The 25,159-nt window shown below is 40.3% G+C and overlaps 1 protein-coding gene across 1 annotated transcript in view; it reads right to left on the bottom strand.

Moving 5' to 3' along the window:
- DNAJC27 (DnaJ heat shock protein family (Hsp40) member C27) overlaps positions 1-22,524 on the bottom strand; it is a 64,862-nt gene extending 42,338 nt beyond the window's left edge. The window contains exons 1-3 of the mRNA XM_030195555.1: positions 22,368-22,524; positions 12,632-12,714; positions 4,332-4,401 (exon numbers count right to left, since the gene is read on the bottom strand). Coding sequence (XP_030051415.1) covers positions 4,332-4,401; positions 12,632-12,714; positions 22,368-22,454 — 240 coding nt within the window. The 5' untranslated portion in view covers positions 22,455-22,524. The remainder of the gene's footprint in view (positions 1-4,331; positions 4,402-12,631; positions 12,715-22,367) is intronic.
- Positions 22,525-25,159: the final 2,635 nt, after the last annotated feature.

Genomic DNA, 25,159 nt, shown 5'->3' with positions numbered 1-25,159 from the left:
CAGGAAATGTGTCCAGAGGAAGGTATTCTTAAAACTGCAAACGCAGGGACTGCTAAGATCCAAGCAAAAGGTATTGGATTCTTAAAATGCAAAGTGTCTAATGAAGTTAAAGAAATTCCTGTAAGTGATGTCTTGTATATTCCCCAAGCAGTTTGCAATATGCTTAGTGTATCTACATTAGATAAGAAGGGATTTGTGATTCATTTTGAAAACAGTAAGTGCACAATCTCTAAAAATGATGAAGTGTATGCTGAAGCTTTTATGCATAATGATGTTTATAAGCTGAACATTTCAGGTGAAGCCTCACATATGGCGCAAGTAAGGAAGAATGATGGTAAATGTAGTCTGGAAATCTGGCACCGCCGCCTGGGACATCGTGATTCTAAGGTGATCCAGGATCTTTACAGTAAGCAACTGGCCACCGGCATTCAGATAAGTGCAGATGCTGGTAAAATGGAGAAATGCATAGACTGTGTTACTCAAAAAGGTGTGAGACCCTCATTTCCTGCATACACAGGAAATAGGAGTAATAAAGTGCTGGACTTAATACACAGTGACTTATGTGGACCGTTTAATATCCCATCATTGGGAAATAACAGATTTGTGCTAATATTCTTGGATGATTTCTCTAGATATTGTGTGGCCTATTTGCTGAAAGAGAAAAGTCAAGTCACAGACATGCTGAAGAAATACGTAGCCATGGTGAGCAATAAATTTGAAAGAAAACCAAAGGTTCTTCAGACCGACAATGGTGGTGAGTTCACTTCACAAAGCATGCGCACATTTCTAGAACAAGAAGGCATTCAGCATATCACAACAGTAGCTTATACACCAGAGCAAAATTCTGTTGCAGAGAGAAAATTTAGGTCACTTGTGGAAATGACCAGATGTATGCTGTCAGATAGCAATCTCCCTAAAAGACTATGGGGGGAAGCCATTCTCACAGCAGTGTACCTACAAAACAGAATGCCAACTAAAGGCGCTGAGCGCACACCACATGAGACATGGCATGGTAGGAAGCCAAACCTGTCACACATAAGAACATTTGGAAGTACAGCATATGCTCATGTACCAAAGCAAAGAAGGCATAAACTGGATTCCACAACAGAAAGGGGCATTTTAGTTGGCTATACTCCAGGACACAAAGGATATAGAATTTTGAATCTGAAAACTGGCATTGTTGGCATAAGACATGTTACATATTTTGATGAAAACAAAAGGGTTGATAAAGGCTGGATTATCCCAGATGAGCCTTATCATCCAGAATATGAAACTAGAACCATAATAGACATGCCAGTGTATATAAATGCCATACCAAGGCAGATGTCTGAAAGCAACTCACCTGTATCTAACGAGGAACAGGCAGAGGAAGCAGACACAGAAAGGATCATTGAAGAAGACAGTACAGTTGGAGAAGGGGAATCAATTGGAGAAGGACTCTCAGATTTAGAGGATGCGGAAAGGTCGGACCAACCTGTAGTCAGACGCTCATCCAGGGAAAACAAAGGTGTTCCACCCCCAAGACTGTCTTACCTAACAAAGTCAGCAGAAGCTCAAGAGCCCTTAACATGGGATGAGATTGAGAAAATGCCAGCAGAAGAAGCTGCTGAATGGCATAAAGCTGCACAAGAAGAAATTGATGCATTGGATAAAAATAATACTTGGATTCTTACAGAATTACCTCCTGGCAAGAAAGCTATAGGATGCAAATGGGTATTCAAGTTAAAAAGGAATGCACAAGGAAAAGTGGAAAGGTATAAAGCCAGATTAGTGGCAAAGGGATATCTTCAAAAATATGGAGAAGATTTTGATGAAGTGTTTGCACCTGTAGTGAAACACACGACAATCAGAACACTTCTGAGCATTGCAGTCTCAAAAGGCATGCAAGTCAACCACATTGATGTGAAAACAGCATTTCTTCACGGAGATATAACTGAAGACTTGTACATGGAACAGCCAACAGGTTTCATAAATACAAAACAAAGACAGCTAGTGTGTAAATTAAACAAAGGTCTTTATGGATTAAAGCAAAGTGCAAAATGTTGGAATGATAAATTGCATGAAATATTGACAAATTTAGGATTTAAGCAAGGTGAAGCAGATAAATGTTTGTACACTAGGTGCAGAAATGGACAATATGCATACATTTTAGCTTTTGTTGATGATCTGCTCATTGCAAGCAAAAGTGAGCAAGAGTACAAGGACATTGTAAAGTGTTTAAACCTCAATGTTGAGATAAAAGAACTTGGAAATGTGTCATACTATCTTGGTATAGAAATTGAGAAACAAAATGATGGTTCTTATCTTCTAAGCCAGAAGCAGAAAATAAATGAGCTTATTGAAAGTTTAGGTATGCAAGATGCCCAAGTTGTAAGCACTCCCATGATCACTGATTTTCTGAAGGATGAAACAGTAAGAGAACCTTTACCAGATAACATCCAATATAGATCAGCCATAGGTAAGCTTTTATATCTAGCTACCACATACAGGGCTGATATAGCAAATGCAGTAGGAATTTTGAGCAGAAGGGTCAGCTCACCTACCAAATCAGATTGGACTGCAGTTAAAAGGATGGTAAGGTATTTAAAGGGTACCATTGATTGTAAATTAAAGATTTCAGCCAATAGTAATCCAAAACTAATATGTTACTGTGATTCAGATTGGGCAGGGGATCATTCTGATTATAAATCCACAAGTGGATATGTGTTTATGTATGGAAATGTACACATTTCATGGGCCAGTCATAAACAAAGTATTGTGAGTTTGTCTTCTACAGAAGCTGAATATGTGGCAGTATCGGAAGCGTGCAGAGAACTGATGTGGATTGAAAAACTTTTGCTGGATTTTGGAATAGCTGAAAAGAGACCAATCCAGATAATGGAAGATAATCAGAGCTGCATCCGACTGTCACAGAATGACAAGGTTCAGTCACGCACCAAGCACATCGCAACGAAATACCACAACGTGCGAGAGTTGGCGAAAGAAGGGGTCATCAGTCTACACTATTGTCACACCAGTGAGATGACAGCTGACATCATGACCAAACCGTTACCCAGAGAACATTTTGTGAATCTGCGTATAAAGCTTGGACTTTGTATGAATAAATAATTGCATGACAGTTATGCATGAGAAGGGGTTTGTTGGAATGTATTGTATTTTGCATGCATTGCCTGTCACCTATTATTTCTCTGTGATTACTCTGTGACCTCTGATGTGAATTACTTAGAGAGGTCACACAGCTATGCAACTTCCTGTGGGGATTAGACACAGCAGATGCAGCACATGGAGCACATGGAGCTCATGATCTCTCCTAACCTGAGAGGATCTATGGTGGTGTGAGCATCCATTACCATCTAAGCACATGGAAGGAGCTGATAATACAAATGTATAGTAATATGTATATATAAGCCTGTCTGATTATAATCTAACTGCAAACTGTGAGTAAACAGATGTTTTGTTACTTCAACTTTAAAGTGACTCAGCAGTGAATTATTCTGGGGTGAATGAGAGAGAGATGAAGAAAGAAATTAACATTTCTAAAGCTGAAGCTGTGTGTACTAAAATCTGCTAATTATTTACTACAAATAATCCAACAGAAATGACCAGATGACCATCGGAGAGAATCGGGGATGACCTCCCCTTACTCCCCCAGTGGTCACTAGCCCCCTCCCACCCTCAAAAAACATCTTTCAAAATATTGATTGCCAGCCTCTATGCCAGCCTCAGATGTTATACTCCGGTCATCACAGCAGTAAGCAGGTACCTTGAGCAGTTTTAGTGGGTGCAGTGCACTTCAGGCAGGCAGGCAGACCCAGGCCCATCCCCCTCTCTACCTGTTACATTTCTGGAGGAAACAATGAACCCTCCAAAACCCACTGTACCCACATCTAGGTGCCCCCTTCACCCGTAAGGGCTATGGTAGTGGTGTACAGTTGGGGGTAGTAGGTTTTAGGGGGGGGGGGTTGGGGGGGCTCAGCAGACAAGGTAAGGGAGCTATGTTCCTGGGAACATATTATGAAGTCCACTGCAGTGCCTCCTAGGGTGCCCGGTTGGTGTCCTGGCTTGTGAGGGGGACCAGTGCACTACAAATGCTGGCTCCTCCCACAACCAAAGGCTCCCCCCTCGCGTGGCCACACAGTAAGAGCAATCTTACCACATGACTATGGCTATTTTCAGCCTTTTTTTGCCCGCCGCAGTAAAAAGGTCCACAGCTTGCAGCAAAAACAGCCCCTATCGCTAGCACAGGACCCTTTTTACCACAGCTTGGTGACAGGACTCCTTGTTGAACAGTTTGCAAGCCTAAAAGGAAGTAGTAATTGTTTGAAACTTACCTCATAGAAAAAGGGGTGTCCGGCCATATCAAAGATGTTCACTTTAATCTCTCGATCTCTCATTTGCACTCTGGAAAATTAAAAATCTGGAGAGATTGATACCTGAATCCTTTCTCCAACATGCATATATTACATAGTAGATACTAGAAATACTGCAGGAACATTTTGTAACTTGCATGTGCTGCAGCAAACAGCCACAACGTGGTACACATAGGCAAGGCTGGAAAAGTCCTGGCCACCAAGTCACCCAGATACTGACAATTTGGCACCTGTGTGTGAGAAAAACCTATGAGTGACTGGGAGGAGAGTAGAAAAGAAAAGGAGGAAGATGCAAGGGATGGGGGAAGAGGGTACAGAAAGACAAAAAATTAAAGCTACAAAATGAGCTAAAAAAAATAAGGCACAAATAAATACGATAAAAGCTAAATTTGGGGACAAACCAGTTTACAAACATTTTCTCACCACTGTTAACAGATATATTACTGGTAACAAAAGAGTGGTAGGCTGCAGGGGATAACAGCAAGAATCCACATGGAGTTCTACTTATGCGTACTTCCTGCTTGTAACATAACATAGTAAATGACGACAGATAAAGACCTGAATGGTCCATGTCTACCCAACAAGATAAACCACCAGCAACGTTTTAGTAAATAGCAACAAATACAAAGCACAGTTTGGAGGAATAAGATAATGGTAAAGATGCTCAAATAATGCTGACAAATAATGATTCTCAGCACTTCAGACTGGATCATACCGATACTGGCTTCTGGCAATAAAACTAGTGTCTAAAAGAGAAAAGCTAAAACTTCTACTAAAGAACCATTTTTGACATGAACATTTAATTCCATATATAACCTGTTTGGGTGCAATCAGTATGATGCAACAACTTAAATACCTTTCCAGTATTTGGATTAATTACTGAATCAGTAACTATTGCAAACCTTTACTAAGGGGCTCTGAAAAATGGCCTGTGGTAGTGTAGATGCGTGTTTTGGGCAAACGCAGAATCATTTTTCAGCACACCTGTAAAAAATGCCTTTGTTTTATTTTTGCCAAAAATGGACATGCGGCAAAATGAAAATTTCTGTGCATCCATTTTGGGTCTAAGACCTTACCGCCCAGCCGTTGACCTAGCAGTAAGGTCTCATGTGGTAACCAAGTGGTAATTGTCTACGTGTGTAGAATGACGATTACCGCCCAGTTTTTGCTGCGTGCCACAAAATAAAAATGATTTTCCGGTGCACGTAGCAGACATGCATCAAAAATGAAATGACTGCAAGGGCCACGTGCTAGCCGGGCGGTAGCTCAAAATTGATGCACATTGGGCACACATAGGCGCCTATGCAGCTTAGTAAAAGGGCTCCACAGTGGCCACATGTAAAATGACCACATGTGATTTGATTGTCAAGTTCTCTGCTATAAGCTTTCATTAACTCACCCTAATATATGAAAATCTGGGAATTTTCTCAAAACCTGGGTGTAAAGAGTACACCCCAATGTTTACATACGATTCGCTGAAACTGAGGAACTTGTGAAAAGTATGGTAACACACAAGTAATTTGAGCCAGACTAAAAGATCCATAAAACAAAGTATTGCACAACGCTTGAGTAATCTTAGAGTTGATAGTGAAGAAGGAACCCTTGTGAGCCACTGATTTGCAATTTGTGGATCCCCCAAAAAACAGAAAGGCAATCTATTCGCAAACTCCAAGATGGAAAATGATAAAAGCATATCAGCAATCGATATACATCAACTTTTATTGTAAGGAGTGCTTGTTTACGCAGTTCTACTAGAAATAAGCCTCTGAGGCAGCCCTTCTGGGCGAAACATGACCAGTGTCAGGTGATACTAAAGATTATTATTTGCACGAATAAAAGTTGATGTATATCGATTGCTGATCTGCTTTTATCATTTTCCATTTTGCAATTTGTGGTACTGCAGCAAATAACTCAAGCGAGGGGGCGATATATCCACTATATTGGAAAGCAGGAACGGCAATTTATTTATAACTGGAATACAATCGAACCATGGGTACTTAAGAAGTTGAATGGGTGCATGTGTGAAAAATTTATTTAAATAAGTGCGTCACATCTAGCAACCAATAGGGTTGTTTTAGTGGTTTCAACGCCCTGGTGGTGTTCGTGCAAGTATTTTGAAGATTAATGTTTGTTGAGTTGTACTGATTAAAGTAATAGATGTTATTATTGGTGTAACTACATTTGGGGTCAATGTATGTTATTATCATTTGTTCAGGGCTTTTTTTTGTGCCAGTACAGTGTACCGGCACCCTTGTTTTTTTCCCTTCCCCGCTCATCTCCCACGGCCACAGCTGCTTTTCCCCAATGAGCAGCAGCATCGCCACGGGCACAACAAGGAGAAGCAGGCACAGGGCTGCAATGCTAGGACACGCACTGCTGTCTCTGCCGATCCCCTGCCCCAGAACAGTAAGTTGATGTCAAAAGGACAGGGGAAAATCGGCAGAGCCGACAATGCGCACCTGAGCACTGTGGCCTCGTGACTTTTACTTCTCAATTTTCCCGCCGCTGCTGCTGGTTGGGAGAAGCAGTAGTGGCCCTAGGAGAGTTGCTGAATGGGATGAGAAGAGGCAGGTGGAGAAATACTGGATGAGGAGGAGAGGGGGCAAGGGGAGAAATGTTGGATGGGGAGAGAAGGGACAAAGTTCAGTGTTTTACATGTACAAGCAAAAGAAGGAATCAGAATTCCAGAGAGAAAAAAATTCACTGGAAGACCCACCAGAAATCATGTTCACATAATGTGACTCATGACTGATCATGAATATGCTGGGGTTAGTAATTACTGTAGCATATATGCAAATATAACTCAAGACAAGACAAAGCCCAAGTTGATTAACAGCTTCTAGAGGAGTTTTTGAATTACAAACACATGTAGTAGTAACATTTCGTAAGTGTTTTTCAGCATCGGCTTCAATTAGCTGTGTGCTGACTGGTACAAATATATTTTTAATGTTAGTATACGGGGCACAAGTTTATGCAAAACCTTGAACTTCAGAAATAAAGCTTTAAATTTAATTCTTTGTGCAACTGGTAACCAGTGTAACTCTTGTAAGACAGGGGGTAAAGACACTTGCAACCACATTTTGTGTCACTTGTAAGGTTTGCAACTGAGTTCTTTTTAGACCAATCATTAAAACCGTTACAGTAGTTGAAATGTGGGGCAACAATACTCTGAATAACTTTTCTAAAATTATTTTGTTTTAGAAAAAGACTTCAATCTTCTCAATACTTGTAATTTCCAGAAAACATCTTTGATCGCTTTCTGTACATGTCATTTCAAGTTCAAAGCAGAGTCTATTAGTATTCCCAAATTTTGAATCTTCCGCAAACTCTTAATTGTAACAGTTATATACAAATTCTGATGGCATATCACTGCTCTCTTTGCCAGATAACAAAAGAATCTGACTTTTTTCTACATTTAATTTTAAATGACTATCCTTCACCCAAAACTGGATGGATTGCAAATAGGATCTTCACTTGACAAAGGTAACATCCATGGTAGCTTCAAGAGGTACAAGAAATTGTATATCATCTGCATATATCTTGAAATCAATCTCCAGATTGATCAATAGTCTACAAAGAGGCAATAAAAAGATGTTAAACAAAATTGCCGACAAACAGGATCCTTGTGGAAATCCTATTTTCAAATGAATAAAATCAGACTTGTCATTCATTTAACTAATACTAAATTGTCTTCCATCAAGAAAGGATGCAAACCACCTTAACACATCACCATCAATGCCTATTGATTTCAGTCTATTTAACATTGGACATATCAGCTGCGTTTGATACAATTGGTCTATTTAACAAAATAGATCAATTGTATCAAACGCAGCTGATACGTCCAATGTAATCAATAAGTAACGAGTACCTTAGTCAAATCCAGATCTCACTATATCTAAACAACGAGAGTAATAGTGTTAGTGTTTAAGGGCCACATAGTTTTCTAAAGCCAAACTGAGTTGGATCCAAGATCTAAAATTTATCCCCACAAAAAATAAAATAAAATAAAAACCAAGCAAATCTTCATATACAAATTTTTTCCAAAACTTTTGTTATAAATGGTAAAGACGATATATTTCTATGACTACTGATCACACAGGGATCTAAATCTGCATTCTTCAGTAATGGTTTAACTACTGCTTTTTTCATAACCACTGTAATGTTCCCATTTGCAAAACAACTATTCATAATTTGAACAAAATCTGGAGCAGCCAGATCTTTCAAAACTTTCGCTACATTTGGTGTACATGGGTCCAAACTACAATAACTGTTCTTCATTTTTCCAAACATTTTCACAATATGCTCTATTTCAATAGGTTGATACGAAGACCACTTTCTATTTCATCTAACATACAAGATTGATAATTTTTCATAATCAAAAGAATCGGTTATATCAATGATCTTTTTTGAAAACCCATTTGCAAAATCATTACTAGAAAGTCTTACTCCATCAAATTGTTTTGACGGTTGAGCAGCAATCAAAGTTGAAACAGTATAAAATAATTCTTTCGAATTTGAAGGAATTCCGAAGGAATTCCTCAATCTGTTTCTCCAAAATTTCACATTTAGTGCTTTCCACTCTACTCCGTTAATAATTAAGTTTCGCATAATAAATTCCCTGTGATATTCCACTGGGAACTTATCTGCATTCTCGCTCTGATCTTCGAAGATCCTGCTTTGCTAATCTTCATTCTAATCAAGGAACTCTACGATTTCTAATTTTTCTTTTTATCTAATGCTGTAGACAATGAATTATTCCAATACTTTAAATAATCTCAGCATGACTTATGTTCTGCCAGTGTCACTACGATCATATTAGCCCTCTCCTCAAGTCACTTCATTGGCTCCCTCTCAGTTTCCACATACAGTTCACATTCCTTACAGCTTACCACTACCTATCTACTCAGCTTACCAGTACCTATCCACTCTTATCTCTCCCTACACTCCTCCCTGGGAACTCCGTTCATTGGGTAAATCTCTCTCATCTTTACCCTTCTCCTCCACTGCCAACTGCAGACTCTGTTCCTTTTATCTTGCTGTACCATATGCCTGGAATAGACTTCCTGAGTCAGTATGTCAAGCTCCATTTCTGGCCATCCTCAAATCTAGGCTAAAAGTCTACCTTTTTGAGGCTGCTTTTAACTCCTAGCATATTCACTTGTTCAGTACTCATGTCTGTTTCATCACTCCCACCTTAAGTAATTCCCTTAGCTCTTATTTATCCTGTTTGTCTTGATCGATTGTAAGCTCTGTAGAGCAGGGACTGTCTCTTACATGTTTAGTGTACAGCACTGCATATGTCTAGTAATGCTATAGAAATGATAAGCAATAATAGTAGTAGTGTATCATATCTCCCCTGTCCCTTCCTTCCTCTAAACTATATATATTTAGGTCTTCCAGTCTCTTCTCATACATCTTTTTGTGCAAGCCCCATATCATTTTTGTCACCTTCCTCTGGACCGCTTCTAGTATTTTTACATCCTTGGCAAGATACGGCCTCCAAAACTGAACACAATACTCCAGGTGGGGCCTCATCTACCACTTATATAGTGGCATCAACACCTCCTTTCTTCTGCTGATTACGCTTCTCTCAATGCAGACTAGCATCCATCTGGCTATGGCCACCGCCTTGTCACACTGTTTTGTTGCTTTAAGATCCTGGGCCACCATCACCCCAAGGTCCCTCTTCCTTTCAGTGCATATCAGCCTCTCACCTTCTGGGACATATGGCTCCCTTGAATTTCTACTCCCCAAATGCATCAATTTGCATTAAATTTTAACTGCCAAACATTAGACCATTCCTAACTTTTGCAGATCCTTTTTCATGTTTGCCACTCCCTCCAGGGTGTCCACCCTATTAGGGGATACCCCCCATTAGAGGGATAGCAGTAAAAGTCTGCAAGTTTAACCCATTAGAATCATGGTGGAACAATCTAAAGTTAATAGGGGTAAACCAACTGCTTACATTGATCCTTTTATTCTGGTTCAAGGTGGATAAACAATTAAAACAGAGACAGTGCATACAGTTCTCCTTCACGCATATTCACTGGGGTTATCCTGAAAAGTTGACTTGCTAGGGGGTACTCCAATACAGAACTGAAAACTGTTTAAGTAATCTTGCAAATGTATGCACAGAATATAGAAAAATGTTAATTGCAACTGAAAAAAAAAACCCTACCCCAAACCAAAAAAGTTAGAACCTAGAAATCCTGCAGTTGGACTGGTTTGAGTTTTTGGCTAATTACAATCACCCATTTTAATATATACACTTCTGTGATTTTATTTACTTATTTATTTTGCAAAACATTAAATAACAACCTCCAAATTAGTGCTTTTACTCAAACTGCATATAACTTCTTATGAACCCCCAAAAATAAAAAGATCACAAATGCACATGCAAAAGGTGATCTATTCTGACTGCCTAGAAGAGAGCTGGGATACCTTGAGATTCTGCTGATGATGCCAAATTTGTTTTCTAAATTAAGTTTTAAACTCCAATTACAGGAAACACAAAAATGCTGAAGAAATTAAACCCATGAATACCAAGTAAACAAAACTCCTAGAAACTCCCAGTTAGTGGTGTGCATAGATTCCGTCACTTCTGCCTGCAGTTCTCAACAAAGAAAATGCATGCAACTTCCGTTTGCACAGAAATGCTACAATGTCTGGCATTAGAAGAACACTCAGACCAATGCTAAATCTGGAAGCAACATTTCTCATCAAAAACGTGTGAAACATTATAGCCACACATCATGGATATCCAGAGAACATACAGTTGGTGCTTCAAGCCTACAAAGGGAAACCTAGCTTCTCCTTCCAAAGATAATTTGTTCTAGAGTCTAATATTAGGATATAATTGAATTCTCTGCGTTACTCCTTTTTGGGTCCTGGGAAACACTTGCAGTAGAATCATTGCAATTATACAAGGGCTCAATAATTCCTAACACCCTTATGTGGCAAGGGAATTTTGGGGATCTTGTCATATATGCAATAGAGGATGTATATTCAAATATATTAGATGCATATTTATTATGGACACCTCGAAAACCCACTGCTTTATATCTGTACCAGTCACAGTACTGATTTTCACCAGTTTTGCTAGTAGGTTATTCCAGCCATCTACCACCTCTCAGTGAAGTAATTTGTTTCCTCTAAGCCTTCCTTCCTCAACTTTGTAAGATCAAGTCCTTAAATTCTTTCCTATGGAAAATTTTAGCCTTGTGTGTGTGGGTGTCAGAGAACAGCAGCAATCGTACATGAGCAGCCTGGCCCACAGGTTCAAAAGAGCAAAGTACAACAGGTAAAAGGGAAAGGAGGTAAGAGGTACATACAACCATAACAGAAAAAGATCACAAAATACAATTCATCCTAAAAAATAAACAAAAGCGCACAAAATAAGCAAGGTTGGGGTTTGTTTCAGTTTTGTTTTTTTTTATGGCTTCTAAAAATCTGTCTGGTACCTAAGTTTAACCATATGTTGTACTCTACCAAAACGACAGGCAAATATGTGCAAGTCGAATAGCAACTCTGGAACAACTAAATGCTCCCACAGCATCTCACTAGCAACAAACTTTTCAAGATTTGGGATGCAGTGTGTTAGATCAAATACAGCCAGGTTTGCAAAGGGGAGATTTCAACAAAGTTCTTCAAACACAGTAAAGATTTAATTCACTTGAACTACAAAAAATATGGGCCAATTATTATTGCAGACAGTGGAATTTGGCTAATGTGCTCACCACTGACTGGATGGTGGCAGACAACAGAAAAGGCAGCAGCGATGCTGAAATCGAGACAGATACAGTCATTAATGGCATTTGGTACAGTGTAAATTGTTAGCTTTACCCCTGCAGTAGCAGAATCAAAACAGAGGCCTCTATCACGGAATGAGAGATATTTAAAACAAACAACATACTTATTGCTCTTTTACTGAATTTGTGTTTTGAGGACATTTTTTTGAGATTGGTAATTATAACTCAGTTTCTGCTTTACACCACTATGTTGGTGAAGCGATAAATTCTGACAACTTTTCTCAGAATTTATCACTTCACCAACAGTGATGTAAAGCAGAAACTGAGTTATTACTTTTTTCACCTTATTTAGCCTAAGTTGGTAAACATTTTTCATTATAGTTCTGAAGTGAGCTATAACATATTAAAGACATCACTGTTAACCAAAAAACAGTCCGAACATTGTACAAAGAACTGAACATGGTGCTTTAGAACTAGAAAAGGGGGGGGGGGGGGGAAGGAAATCCTACTCACTTTGTGACTCCGTAATCAATTCCAATTGTTGCTAGGTATTTGGAAACGAACCTCTTCTCACAATACCGTTTTATGATACAGCTCTAAAGAAAGAAAAACCCACAATCAAGTTGAGAGCTTCAATGTCACAAACAAAAAACCAGCCTGGATACTTTGAGTGCTGAAACTCAAACACAAGATTATTCCCTCTCTTTGAAATGGAAAACACAGAAACATGATAAAAAAAACTATCCATGAGAGGCTGCGATTGTAGCCAGCTAAACCAATGTTTACTACATGTAGGGGGTGGTTCTATAAAGCAGACATCGGTTCTAGGTGGCAAGAATACACATAAATGGCCAGTATTCTAGTCATTTCCATGGGTATGTGAACACGTGGAGGGGCATAATCGAAAGGGACGCCCAAGTTTTGTTGAGGACGTCCTCGCAAAACATCCCAATGGAGGGACGGGGAAACCCGTATTATCGAAACAAGATGGACGTCCATCATTTGTTTCGATAATACGGTCAGGGACACCTAAATCTTGAAATTTAGGACATCCTTAGAGATGGTCGTCCCTAGACTTGGTCGTTTCTGATTTTCGGCGATAATGGAAACCAAGGACGCCCATCTAAGAAACGGCCAGCCTTTGGTTGTGAGAGGAGCCAGAATTTGTAGTGCACTGGTCCCCCTCACATGCCAGAACCAACCAGGCACCCTAGGGGGCAGTGCAGTGGACTTCATAAAATGCTCCCTTACCTTGTCTGCTGAGCCCCCCCAAACCTCCCTAAAACCCACTACCCCCAACTGTACACCACTACCATAGCCCTTACGGGTGAAGGGGGCACCTAGATGTGGGTACAGTGGGTTTTGGAGGGCTCGCTGTTTCCTCCACAAACGTAACAGGTAGGGAGGGGGATGGGCCTGGTCCACCTGCCTCAAGTGCACTGCACCCACTAAAACTGCTCCAGGTACCTGCATACTGCTGTGATGACCTGCGTACGACATCTGAGGCTGGCAATCAATATTTTGAAAGATGTTTTTTTGAGGGTGGGAGGGGGTTAGTGACCACTGGGGGAGTAAGGGGAGGTCATCCCCAATTCTCTCCAGTGGTCATCTGGTCATTTCGGCCACCTTTTTGTGCCTTGGTTGTAAGAAAAACAGGACCAGTTAAAGGTGTCCAAATGCTCTTCAGGGACGTCCTTTTTTATTCCATTATGGGTCGAGGACATCCTAGTGTTTCAAAAATTAGCCCCTTAATCTACTAGATGAACAGACATTTTGGAAGTATGTTCATAACTACTTCTTAAACAAAAGTCAATGTTGGCATTTCCCAAAATTCCACAGACAGTTTATTCCAATAATAGGGGCCTAACACAATAAGACAAAAATCTAAGGATAGGGTTTCCAACAATTTCTGATTAGAAAATCTAAGCATACAAATAGGTTCATACTGATGGATAACTCCAAGTGACTTGCCCCTGTATTTTATGTAGGTTGCACAAAGCTGGGCACCTAGGGCAGATGCACGTGTAAATTAGGGCCTTGTTTACTAAGGTATGCTAGCGTTTGTAGTGAATGCTAAAAATTAGCATGAGCTAACAGTGTAGATGCCCATAGGAACAGCGCGGCTTAGTTAACAGGGCCCTTAATGAGTTAATGAACCATCAAACAACAATTGACATTAATTGGCAACAATATGGATTTGTGCACATCTGCTCTAGGCAGTAGTCTATAACATCCACACCTAAATTTTCTAGTGTGCAACTCAAAAGGGGCGTGGCCACGGGAGGGGCATCGGCTGATGAGGAAGGGCTTTGCTAGAAGTTAGGCATGATGTTATAGACCAGGCTGTGAAGCTGCGGGAGTCATGGAGTTTGAAGCAATTTTTGGTGGAGTCAGATTCGGTAAAAATGTACCCAACTCCAGCTTCAAAACAAAAATAAAAAAACAACTTTCCAAAAAAAAAGCTGAAGCCAGATAGGTGCTAAAGCTCTCAATGATCTGTTGAGAAACCATTTTTGTTTATGCAGGGAAAAATCCCCCGATAGAGAACCTCTTCCCTGAAGAAGTAATCAAAACTTGGCCAAGTTGGCGGAGGTTCTCCTTTGGTGAAAATTTGCTGCCAGTTAAGTGATGCTATACGTTAATAGTATAATTCTGGCATGATTTTTGGAGCTGAAGTTTAAATACACAGAAAACAATTTTAAAAAGTTAACAAAATAAAATAAGTGATCAATGACGATTTGCGCCACAACCATTATCTCAAAGGAACACAATGTTCGTATGTTGTATGCTGCAGTATACTCTGATGATCCCCTTCTAAAAATATTTTTGCACTCATCTATATTGATATGGTGAAGTCCTGACATGATAAATACTACTTGTGGATATGAAACTATTTAACAAGAATTTCTTGGGTTTAGTGTTTGGGACATTGTATGTATACTTAGCTGATATTGGGTCCCCACACAATTAATATATGGTCTGGTAAATTGGATTTTTTCAAAAATTAGGCACCAGCATTTACACCAGGTTTCATTAGGCATAAATGGAGGCACCCAACGATAGGAACAAAATCCACGCTAAGATAGTATTCAAAAGGCACTCTGTGCTGAGCACCCTTTGCTGAATGCTGTCTTAGCCTGGATCTTTCTGCTGTCGAACTTTGGGCACCGTTTACTGAATCTGGTCCATGGTGTTTGAAAATAAAACAATTTAAATATCAAAACCAGCAGTTTGAAAAAACAATGTTCTCTAACTGGTAACCTACGTTACAGGGCTGTGGAGTTGGAGTCAGTTGGAAACGATGGGACATGCTCTCTTGTTGTTGGCTAGTATTTAAGACCAACTTCAAACACTGTACATAAGTATCGCCATGCTGGGACAGACCAAGGGTCCATCGAGCCCAGCACCCTGTCACCGACAGCAGCCAAAATAACAAGCAATTTGTCCCGCCCATCCTAGAAATACTGTATGCCCTCGTCCATTCAATAACATTCTATGGCTTTTTCCTCCAGGAAGCTGTCCAACCCTTTTTTGAAGTCCGCTAAGTTAACTGCCTTAACCACCTTTTCTGGCAGTGAATTCCAGAGTTTAACTACACGTTGCGTGAAGAAAAATTTCCTCTGATTCGTTTTAAATTTACCACACTACAGCTTAATCGCATGCCCCCTTGTCCTAGTATTTTTGGAAAGCGTAAACAGATGCTCCACATCGACCTGTTCCATTCCACTCATTATCTTATAGACCTCTATCATATCTCCCCTCAGCTGTAATGGCAATGGTGAAGTACCATAATACCCTAAAAAATATACAGAAACATTCCACCGTGTATTATAAATAGAAATGGAGAAAAAGCCTCAGAACACCCAGGTAAACAACCTATTGTCACTCTAATCAATCGTAGGCATTACAACTTCCAAAAGAGTTCATGCATAGCTTAAATGAATCTAATAAATTATCTGCTAATGATATATTTATGTCCAGAACAAAGTCCAATAGATTCAAAAACTTTTATCATCTGAAGAAAATCTCTATCATTAAGTCCGACATTGGCCAGCGTTTCACCAAACTTAAAAAGTGGACCCGCCATGTTTTGAGTGTGCTGGGATCGTTAGTTGGTTGTAGCACTGTGTGATTTATAGAGGTGTTTAAGCCTTCTGTTTGCTTTAAATGATTTCACAAGCTTGGTTTATTTTACTGATATTTTTTTATTGCAGTTCCCCGAGTCCCTGATGCAATTTGGTGAAAACACTGGCCAACCTCAGACTTAACGGTAGAGATTTTCTTCAAAAGATGTTTTTGAACCTATTGGACTTTGTTATGGACATAAGTACATCATTAGCAGATAATTTATTAGATGCACCTACATTATGCACAAACTCTTTTGCAGCTGCACCTATGTTATGCACAAACTCTTTTGGAGGTTTGAGCAGGGACTGTCTCTCTGTGTCAGGTGTTCAGCGCTGTGTGCGTCTGGTAGCGCTATACAAATGCTAATAATAATAATGTCTATGATTGATTAGTACTACAAGAGGTTTATTTATGTTTTAATCATTTTTCTTGGCAGCAAAATAAGTAGAATAGAGTACTGAACCAAATTTCTTTTCTAAAAAATTGAACAGACAACTTGTAGTACAACATAATACAGTACAAATCCCTCAATCCCCTCCCCTTTCCACCCCTCCCTGCTGGCAACTCCACATTTTCATTAGTAAAATAATATATAAGAAAGTACTACTACTACTTAGCATTTCTATAGCGCTGCCAGGGTTACGCAGTGCTGTACAAGTTTAAACATGGGTAAGGACCCCTTATATATTCAGCAAAAAGCTTCTGGCTCTAGATGTCAAAATTTGCCAAAAGGCTCCCATATAGTTTGGAATTGAGTTCCGGTATTCATAGTAAAATCCTTCACTTCTAGGCGATCCAGTCTCATCTGGGCCACAATGAGAGTTCGCCATTGGTGTAACGAAGATCCCAGAGGGTCCATTCAAGCAAATACAAATGTGTAACGTAAAAACTTGTTTGCATCCAGAGGGAAGTCATTGCTGCAAGGTCCCTCCTCCAAAAAGGAAAAAGGGATCCCGTGAAACCTGACAGGACCAAATCTCCTCTATAAAGCACAGTATTGTAGCCCAAAAAGACTGCACCCTTGAACATATCCAAAACACATGACCCAATGTTGCACGGACAGCGCTCTTTGTGCCCGCAAAGGTGAAATATTAAATCTAAGTACAAACATATATAAAGAAATTTTTTGTGTAGAGTCTGTACTACCCGAGTGTTTATTTGTTTCAAGTTGTTCTGCAAGTGTTCAGCTGTCAAGATGATCTGTAAGTCAGCAGACCACTGTGCCAAGAGCGCGTAATCTATTTCTTCTGTCGTATCACATCCAAACGGCCGCCTGACACAGAGGGCGTGATCCAGTGCCCCCCTGCTTGTTGGTGTAATACGGCACAACCTGATTGTCTATTTGAATAAGGCAAATTTTGTGAAACAGCTGATCCCTGAAAGCCTTTAGAGCGTTCCAAATAGCCCAAAGCTCCAGGAGATTGATTTGGAGATCTGTTTCCTGGCCAGACCAAGCATCTTGAGCATGGAGCCCATCTGCAAGGTGAGGAAAGTAGTTATTGCTGCCAGAACACTCTGAGTTGATTCCATTTTGAAGCCACAAGCTGGTAAAGAGGCAATTATTGATCAAGCCACACGCTGGGTACCTACTTAATGATTCAGCGCTTGTTGAGCTGAAACCCTTTCTTATGGATATTGCTAACCCTCAAGGGATGCTAAGTGGACACAGATGACAGAATTGGAAGAGTTGCTTCGTTACCCATTTACAGTGACTAAAGATTTACAGGTTGAGGACTTAACTCAAGGTATATTATCGAAGGAGAGGATTCACCCTGTCCCAAAAAGGAGAGTTAATCGAAGATGGCATTTTCTGCGTCAATGAAACAAAGAGGCACAATTATTAGAAAATAAGCTTCTTTTTGACGGCTGTTTATATAGACCCCATGCACAGGATTCTGAATGATGATAAACAACTGACTAAAGGGACAAATGCTCTGTGTAAGGCAGCAGTTAGGATGAATGGCTTGTAGGAAGAAGTTGAGGAGGCTGAAGACATGGCAGCACTAACATCAACGGAGGATGAATTGGATTCTGATAAATATCTGGATTTTAAGAGCATGCAAAGCGTCCGCGCATAGAAAAGGATTCCTCCAAACTCACAGAGAATAAATTGAGTAAATTTCAACTAAATTTCTCATTTGAACTACAAGAAGTTGAAAAATGTGTTCATTCATCAAAATTAACACGCAAAAAACCATTCCATTATATCCTGAAATTGTTAGAGATGCGGCTCTGGTGGTTACTGCTTTACCATCAACCTAAGTTAGTGTTCACAGGTTGTTCTCTGCTCTGAGCATAATTAGATCACATTTGAGGGCATCCATGAAGAAGGATCTGACTGAGGTGACTTTTTCTGAGAACAAATTCATCAAAGATTTATTTTTAAAATTCTCCTCTGTGCTATTAGATTTCCCAATTTGTGGACTTGAGCTGAATATATTGTAATATTGTAAAATTTTTGATAGTTATCATGAAGATAAAAGTTACTTTGGGGCTCATTTTCAAAGCACTTAGGGGTCCTTTAACTAAGGTGCACCGAAAAATGGCCTGCACTGGTATAGACGCATGTACTGGATGCGCGCAGGTCCATTTTCAGTGCGCCTGCAAAAAGGCCTTTTTTTTGGGGGGGGGGGGGGGGGGAAGCTGAAAATGGACGTGCGGCAAAATAAAAATTGGCGCACATCCATTTTGGGCCCTGAGACCTCTCTGCCACCCATTGACCTAGCGCTAAAGTCTCATGCGTTAACCGGGTAGTAATGGTATATGCGTGTACAATGCTGACCACCACCTTTAGCGCCACACGCTGGAAATTTTCTGGCGCGCCTAGTGGATGTGAGTAAAAAATGAAATTACCGCACGGGCCACGCGGTAGCTGGGTGGCAGTTCAAAACTGATGTGCATAGGATGTGCATACGCGCCTTAGTAAAAGGGCCCCTTAGACTTACAAAGTTCCATAGTAACCTATCGAACTTTGTAATTTTAAGTGCTATGAAAATATGCCTCTTTGTAGCTTAAAATGATTGATTTTTCCCTTGAATACTAGCTTTTCTGTATAAGTTGTTCATTTTGAATTGAATTTATTATTTCTAATCAACCCTTGTCCAGGGCAGAGTACAAGCAAACATATATAAAATCAAATTAAACCATAAAAACAAAGCCAACAAAATGCAGTTCTAGCAAAAATTCCAATCATTAATCCGACTACTCCTTCAGGCAGAGTTATTATTATTAGTTACATTTGTATCCCACATTTTCCCACCTTTTTGCAGGCTCAATGTGGCTTACATATAACCGTTAACGGCATTAGCCGATTCCGGTCTGAACAAATACATGGTATGAATGTATACAAACTGATACAGTAAAAATAGTTTCAGATGTGTCTTAAATCTAGACAATCAGGTTTCACTTTTGAACTGCAATGGCAGTTTATCCATTCAATGATCCAGAGATGGAGAAAGTACCAGTTCGTGCGGCCTCTAAATGTACATGCTGAAGTGCAGGTACAACAAGTTCACATTTATGCTGAGATCTCAATGATCGAGCTGGCAGGTACCATTTCACAGCATTTCTTAAATATTAAGTGGAATTATGATAAAGCACTTGGTGAACAAAACAAAGCAAAAGAAAAACTGACCTTTGCATGCATGCAAACCAAAAACACAAACAGCAAAGGTGACAAGAAAGTCCCAAAAACATGTGGTGCAATGCAGCAATTAACTCATCACGACTCGACACGAGCTGCGTTTCGGCCGTAAGGCCTGCCTCAGGAATCAACATCAAATGCATGAGAGGCAACAAAAGGGAGTACTGGTACATGGATCTGACTCTTAAAATAAGAGTGTTATTAGTGGTGTGACACAGGGATTGTGCCATGATCTGGCTGTTTTCAATGGGGACCTCACTGTCAAGATTATGCCTGGATATTCAATGCTGGGCCACGGCCAAGTAACAGCATTAAATATACAGGAATGTTAGGATGGCCACCACTTAAATGGAAAAATGCCAATATTCAACCCTTAACCAGTTAAGTTAAACTGGCCAAAGACAGGACTGCTATTTATATGGTCCTATTTGGCAAGTTAACTTAAATTGGTTAAGGGCTGAATATCAGCATTTATCCAGTTAAGTGCTGATTCCACTCCCGGACCTCCCGCACAAGTCGTTTTTGGCTTTAATGGTTAGAGAGGAGATTCTTTGTCACTATCCAGGCAAGTCCTGCTGAATATTCCCGCAGGGCCTGCTCAGCGCCAGTTAATCGAGGAAGAGGCTCCCTTAATCAGTTAACTGGCTTTGAATATTGACCCCAACATTTTTCCATCGATTTTGTGGTAGGGCTATCAGGAAAGTGTTGCCTCTTTCAGAAACCAAAATCTGCAACAGGGTAGACACCTTGGAAGGCGTGGATAACATGAGGATGGATTTAACAAAGACTGAAGAATAGTCTAGTATTTGACAGTAAATTTGGGCTGCAAAAACCTAAGGCGCACTTCTATTGGTCAAAGAGGAGCAGTAGCGTACCAAGGGCGGGGATGTAGGGGCAGTCAGCCCTGGGTGCAGGCAACAAAAGCATGCACAGAGCAGTAGCACGGAGACCAGACGCACGACAGCTCCATGCACCCCCAGATGGTGAGGATGATGCACTTCATGGATAAGGTGGGGCGATGTGCAGGGGGGGGGGGCATAGTGGCAACCCACCCCAGGTGGAAGCCAACTTAGCCAAGGAAGAGAAGAATCTAGAAGTGATCATATCTAAATTTTAAAAGTGACCAAGCAGGTAGAAAAAGCAGTAGTAAAATCCAAAAGAATACTGAGTACACAGGGGGAGAAATGACCAACAGGAAAAAGAAAGTGATAGCGACTCTGTTTAAGTCTCTACTGTGACCTCATTTGGAGTACTGTGTACCATTCTGGAGACCATGCCATCAAAAAGATACAAACAGGATAGAATCAGTCCATAAGGTGGCTACTAAAATGGTTGGTTGTCTTAAATCATAAGAACATAATACACTCAGCTACAAAGATCTGTGTACTTTAGAATAATTAAATATGTGAGAGTTTATCTGATAAATACATCATGGTATGAATACATAGAAGTGGGCCTCTTTCAATTGAAAATAGCGCTAAACAAAGGGGTCAGAAGATGAGGGTGAAAGGTGATATAAACAGAAATACTTCACTGATTTCCTAAAAAATGGTGGAAATGCGGCCATTATTAGAATTCAAAAAAGAAAGGGACAAGCACAGAGGATCTCCAAGGGAGATGACGCTGTAGAGCTTATCTGTTGGTGTGGATGGCCAGACTGAGGATCTCTACCATTATTTTCTCCGTTTTTATTTATTTTGTTACCAGATAATATGAAGGTATCCAGACTAGCTTGGTTTGAAAGGGGTTGGGAGAATTTCTAGAAGAAAAATCCATAAACCGTTGTTGCCAAGTAGAAATGAGAAAACTACTACCGACCCTCTGGGAGGGAGATGCAAAAAAATTTCTAGTCACTTAGTCTGGACATTGTTCTACACAGGATGCTTGCTGGAACTGTGACCTAACATAGTATATCTTATGGTTTTATAATACCATATTTTTGGACAAAACCACCTCCATCACTGACTTTTCCAGAGAATGCATCCATAGCAGACAAGGCACAAATTCACCTTCCTCCCCCAGTGACCTCCTTCTTTCAACTGAATCAATAGAACTTCCTCGCCCTCCAAACTCCAGCAGCCCAACTGGACCTTGGAGCACGGAAATGGCTTTGATGGCTAACGCACCTTTTGTAGGTCTCTTTTTGCCTGCCTCCCTCCCTCCATTTATTTTTATTTATTTTAGTTTCTCTTCCCAACTGATACTTGTCAGTTTACAGCATTACTTAATGTTAGGAACAAATTGTTCCGAACAATATCCTGCTCATGAGAGATTACAACAAGCACGGTTACTGTGCATGACTTTGCAGACGCCTACAGTCTAGAAAGGTCACGGGCACGGACAGTAAAGCAAAAGAATTCAGTATTAACTATCACAACCCCTACACTGTCAAGAAGGAGGGAATAGACCGGAGGGGCGGGGCTAGGCACTTACTCCGCCCCTAGGGCCCCGTTGATAGGGGGTGGAGCATCTCCTTACCTTGCCCACTTCAGCATTGCCCATGCTGATCACCTTAATACGCAAGGGCTTGCGGGCCTCCTTTCGCTTCTGAAGGTTGGTCTCCATGGCGATAGCCGCCGATAGTTATCCTAGCGGACTGAGAAGCACCACCGTCAGCACCCCTGTACTCCAAACAGTTAGAGATGGCCCGTGGCGGCGGATCAGGGCGGGGCACGGCACCTCACTTCCAAGCCCCATTCTCGAACGCGATGACGTCATAGTCACGAAGGTCGCCATTCGGCTCGGACTCCCCCACACTCGCGCGAGTTTCAATTTTATTGACACGGATGGGTGCGGGCGGGTTGCTTGCTCACATCCAATACGATTTCGGGACAGATAGAAAGTGGGAGGTGGCCGGGTTTGGTTTCACTTGCAGGTGCTTGCTTGAAGTGTTTATATTTCTGTCTCCTTTGGTTACGGTGTTTCTAGTTAGGTGGTTTTGGCTCCCTCACTGGTACTTATGGTGTACTGCCCCCTACCTCCTAGCTGTCCGAATTGTAGCGTTTCGTACTCTCGTAAATCCTCTCTGGGTCGCAATAAGGAGAGATTTCATACTGGAATGTGCAAGTTCTGCACGCTATTTCCAAAGGGAAGCTTGACGTTTTTCTCAAGGTTTTTTTTAAAACATAGTAACATAGTAGATGACGGCAGAAAAAGACCTGCACGGTCCATCCAGTCTGCCCAACAAGATAACTCATATTTGCTGCTTTTTGTGTATACCCTACTTTGATTTGTACCTGTGCTCTTCAGGGCACAGACCGTATAAGTCTGCCCAGCACTATCCCCGCCTCCCAACCACCGGCTCTGGCACAGACCGTACAAGTCTGTCCAGCACTATCCCCACCTCCCAACCACCAGCCCCGCTAGCTACCGAGGGGCCTAATTTGACTGACACCCGAAAAGACTCCTAAAAATGCTAACTACTAGTAGTAGTAGTACCAGAGGGTGAGGGTCATTACACTTGTTTGTCATGGTAATCATTTCTGTGTCATATCTTCCAGTTCTTTTTCTCCTAGTGTGATTGTCCATTTGAGCTAGGTGTTTCGTTTCGACAGACATAGGAGCCAACTTTTCAAAATTATTGGGGTGCTAAGCCCAATGGAAATAACCCCTCCTTGGACACATATAAGGAAATTTCTCAATATTGGTATTCTCAGGCACCCACAGAGCTGGCTCCTATCCTATGTCCACAGAGAGCCTCTTAGTACCTGTACCGCCAACTCTACAGTACCCCTTTAATTTAATGGCACAGTTGCCAAGAACCTCAGATTGACAGTGCATCCATATTAATAAAAAGTTTTTTTCCCCAAACAGTATTATTTTTATTCACTATATCCACGGTTTTCCCTGAGGGAGGATAGGTAACTGGGGTAGATGAGGTGTTTTTAAACATTATGAATTGTAATAGTATAATTTTAAAATAGTATATTTAAAACCAGGTAGTAAAATATTGGTTATTTTTTTTATTCTAATTTTCAAAATTACATCACTTCAAATAAACTTCCATGAACAAGAAAAATCAGAAAATAATAATCAGGAAAAGAAAAACAGTGTACAAATAAAATTTTAACATTTGCCATAAAATAAGGTAAACAAGATCCAAGAATCAAGAAACTAAGGGCCCCTTTTACAAAGCCGCGCTAGCTATAACGGCACGGCAAATGCTATGAAGCCCATAGGCATTGAATAGGCTTTGTCACATTTACCGCACCAAAATTGCTAGTGTGGCTTTGTAAAATGAACCCTAAATCAGGAAATCAAATATTACCCTACAGTGCACAATAAGACTGTCCAAATACTGATATATAAATCAAGTGACATTAACATGAACTTCAACTTCTCTAAATCAGTTAACTGTTTTGGATTAACAGGTGACATTAATATGAACTTCAGCTTCTTCTCTAAGAGCCCTGTTTAGTTAGGCACATTAGCATTTTTAACGCGTGTTAACTATGTACGCACCTACACTATCCTTATAGGCACCTACACAGCGATTGTAGGTGCATTAAAAACGCTAACGCGCCTTAGTAAACAGGGCCCTAAATCAGGTAACTGTTTTGGATTTAAAAAAAAAGACATTCTGAAATAATACCACACAAGACAAGGAAACTTCAAAACAAAATATTCCAACAGATTCCCCCAATAGATTGAGAAAACTTTTACAAAGGGAACAATTTTGGATATTTATTTTATTTATTTATTTATTTATTGCATTTGTATCCCACATTTTCCCACCTATTTGCGGGTTCAGTGTGGCTTACAATACATTGTGAATGGTGGAAATACAGTTTGTTACAACTCGGTTATTTATATTAAAGACAGAAGAACCTGTAGGACTGAATCTAAGATTCGAATGGAGAAGTTTCCTTTAAAATGTTTTTGTTTTATTTGATTGTGACCTTTTAGTTATACCACTACGAGATAGTTGAAATTTGTAATATCAAAGCATATATATTAGAGGTGAAATGTTGTCAATTAAGATCACGTCATATAAAACTATCAATATATTATGTCCATTGTGACCAATACCACAGGATATGACATCATAGGATACCGGATAGTAAACCTATAAAGAACAGAAAACGCCGTGGCCATTTTGACAGGGATCCTAGAGCAGGAAGTTTGAACGCGTTGAAATTCTTTGGCAAGTACTTTTCTTTGAACTATTTTTTTAATCTTGACTTTTTGGATCTGGCACATATTTTTGCACTTTAATGTCTATATTTTTTGTCACTCATGTTTGTTCACTTTTTAGGTTATACACTTTAACG

This window comes from Microcaecilia unicolor, chromosome 3, assembly GCF_901765095.1.
Source record: "Microcaecilia unicolor chromosome 3, aMicUni1.1, whole genome shotgun sequence".
NCBI lineage: Eukaryota > Metazoa > Chordata > Amphibia > Gymnophiona > Siphonopidae > Microcaecilia > Microcaecilia unicolor.
The sequence above is the reverse complement of the archived record's forward strand: the minus strand, read 5'-3'. Positions and strand labels throughout refer to the sequence as shown.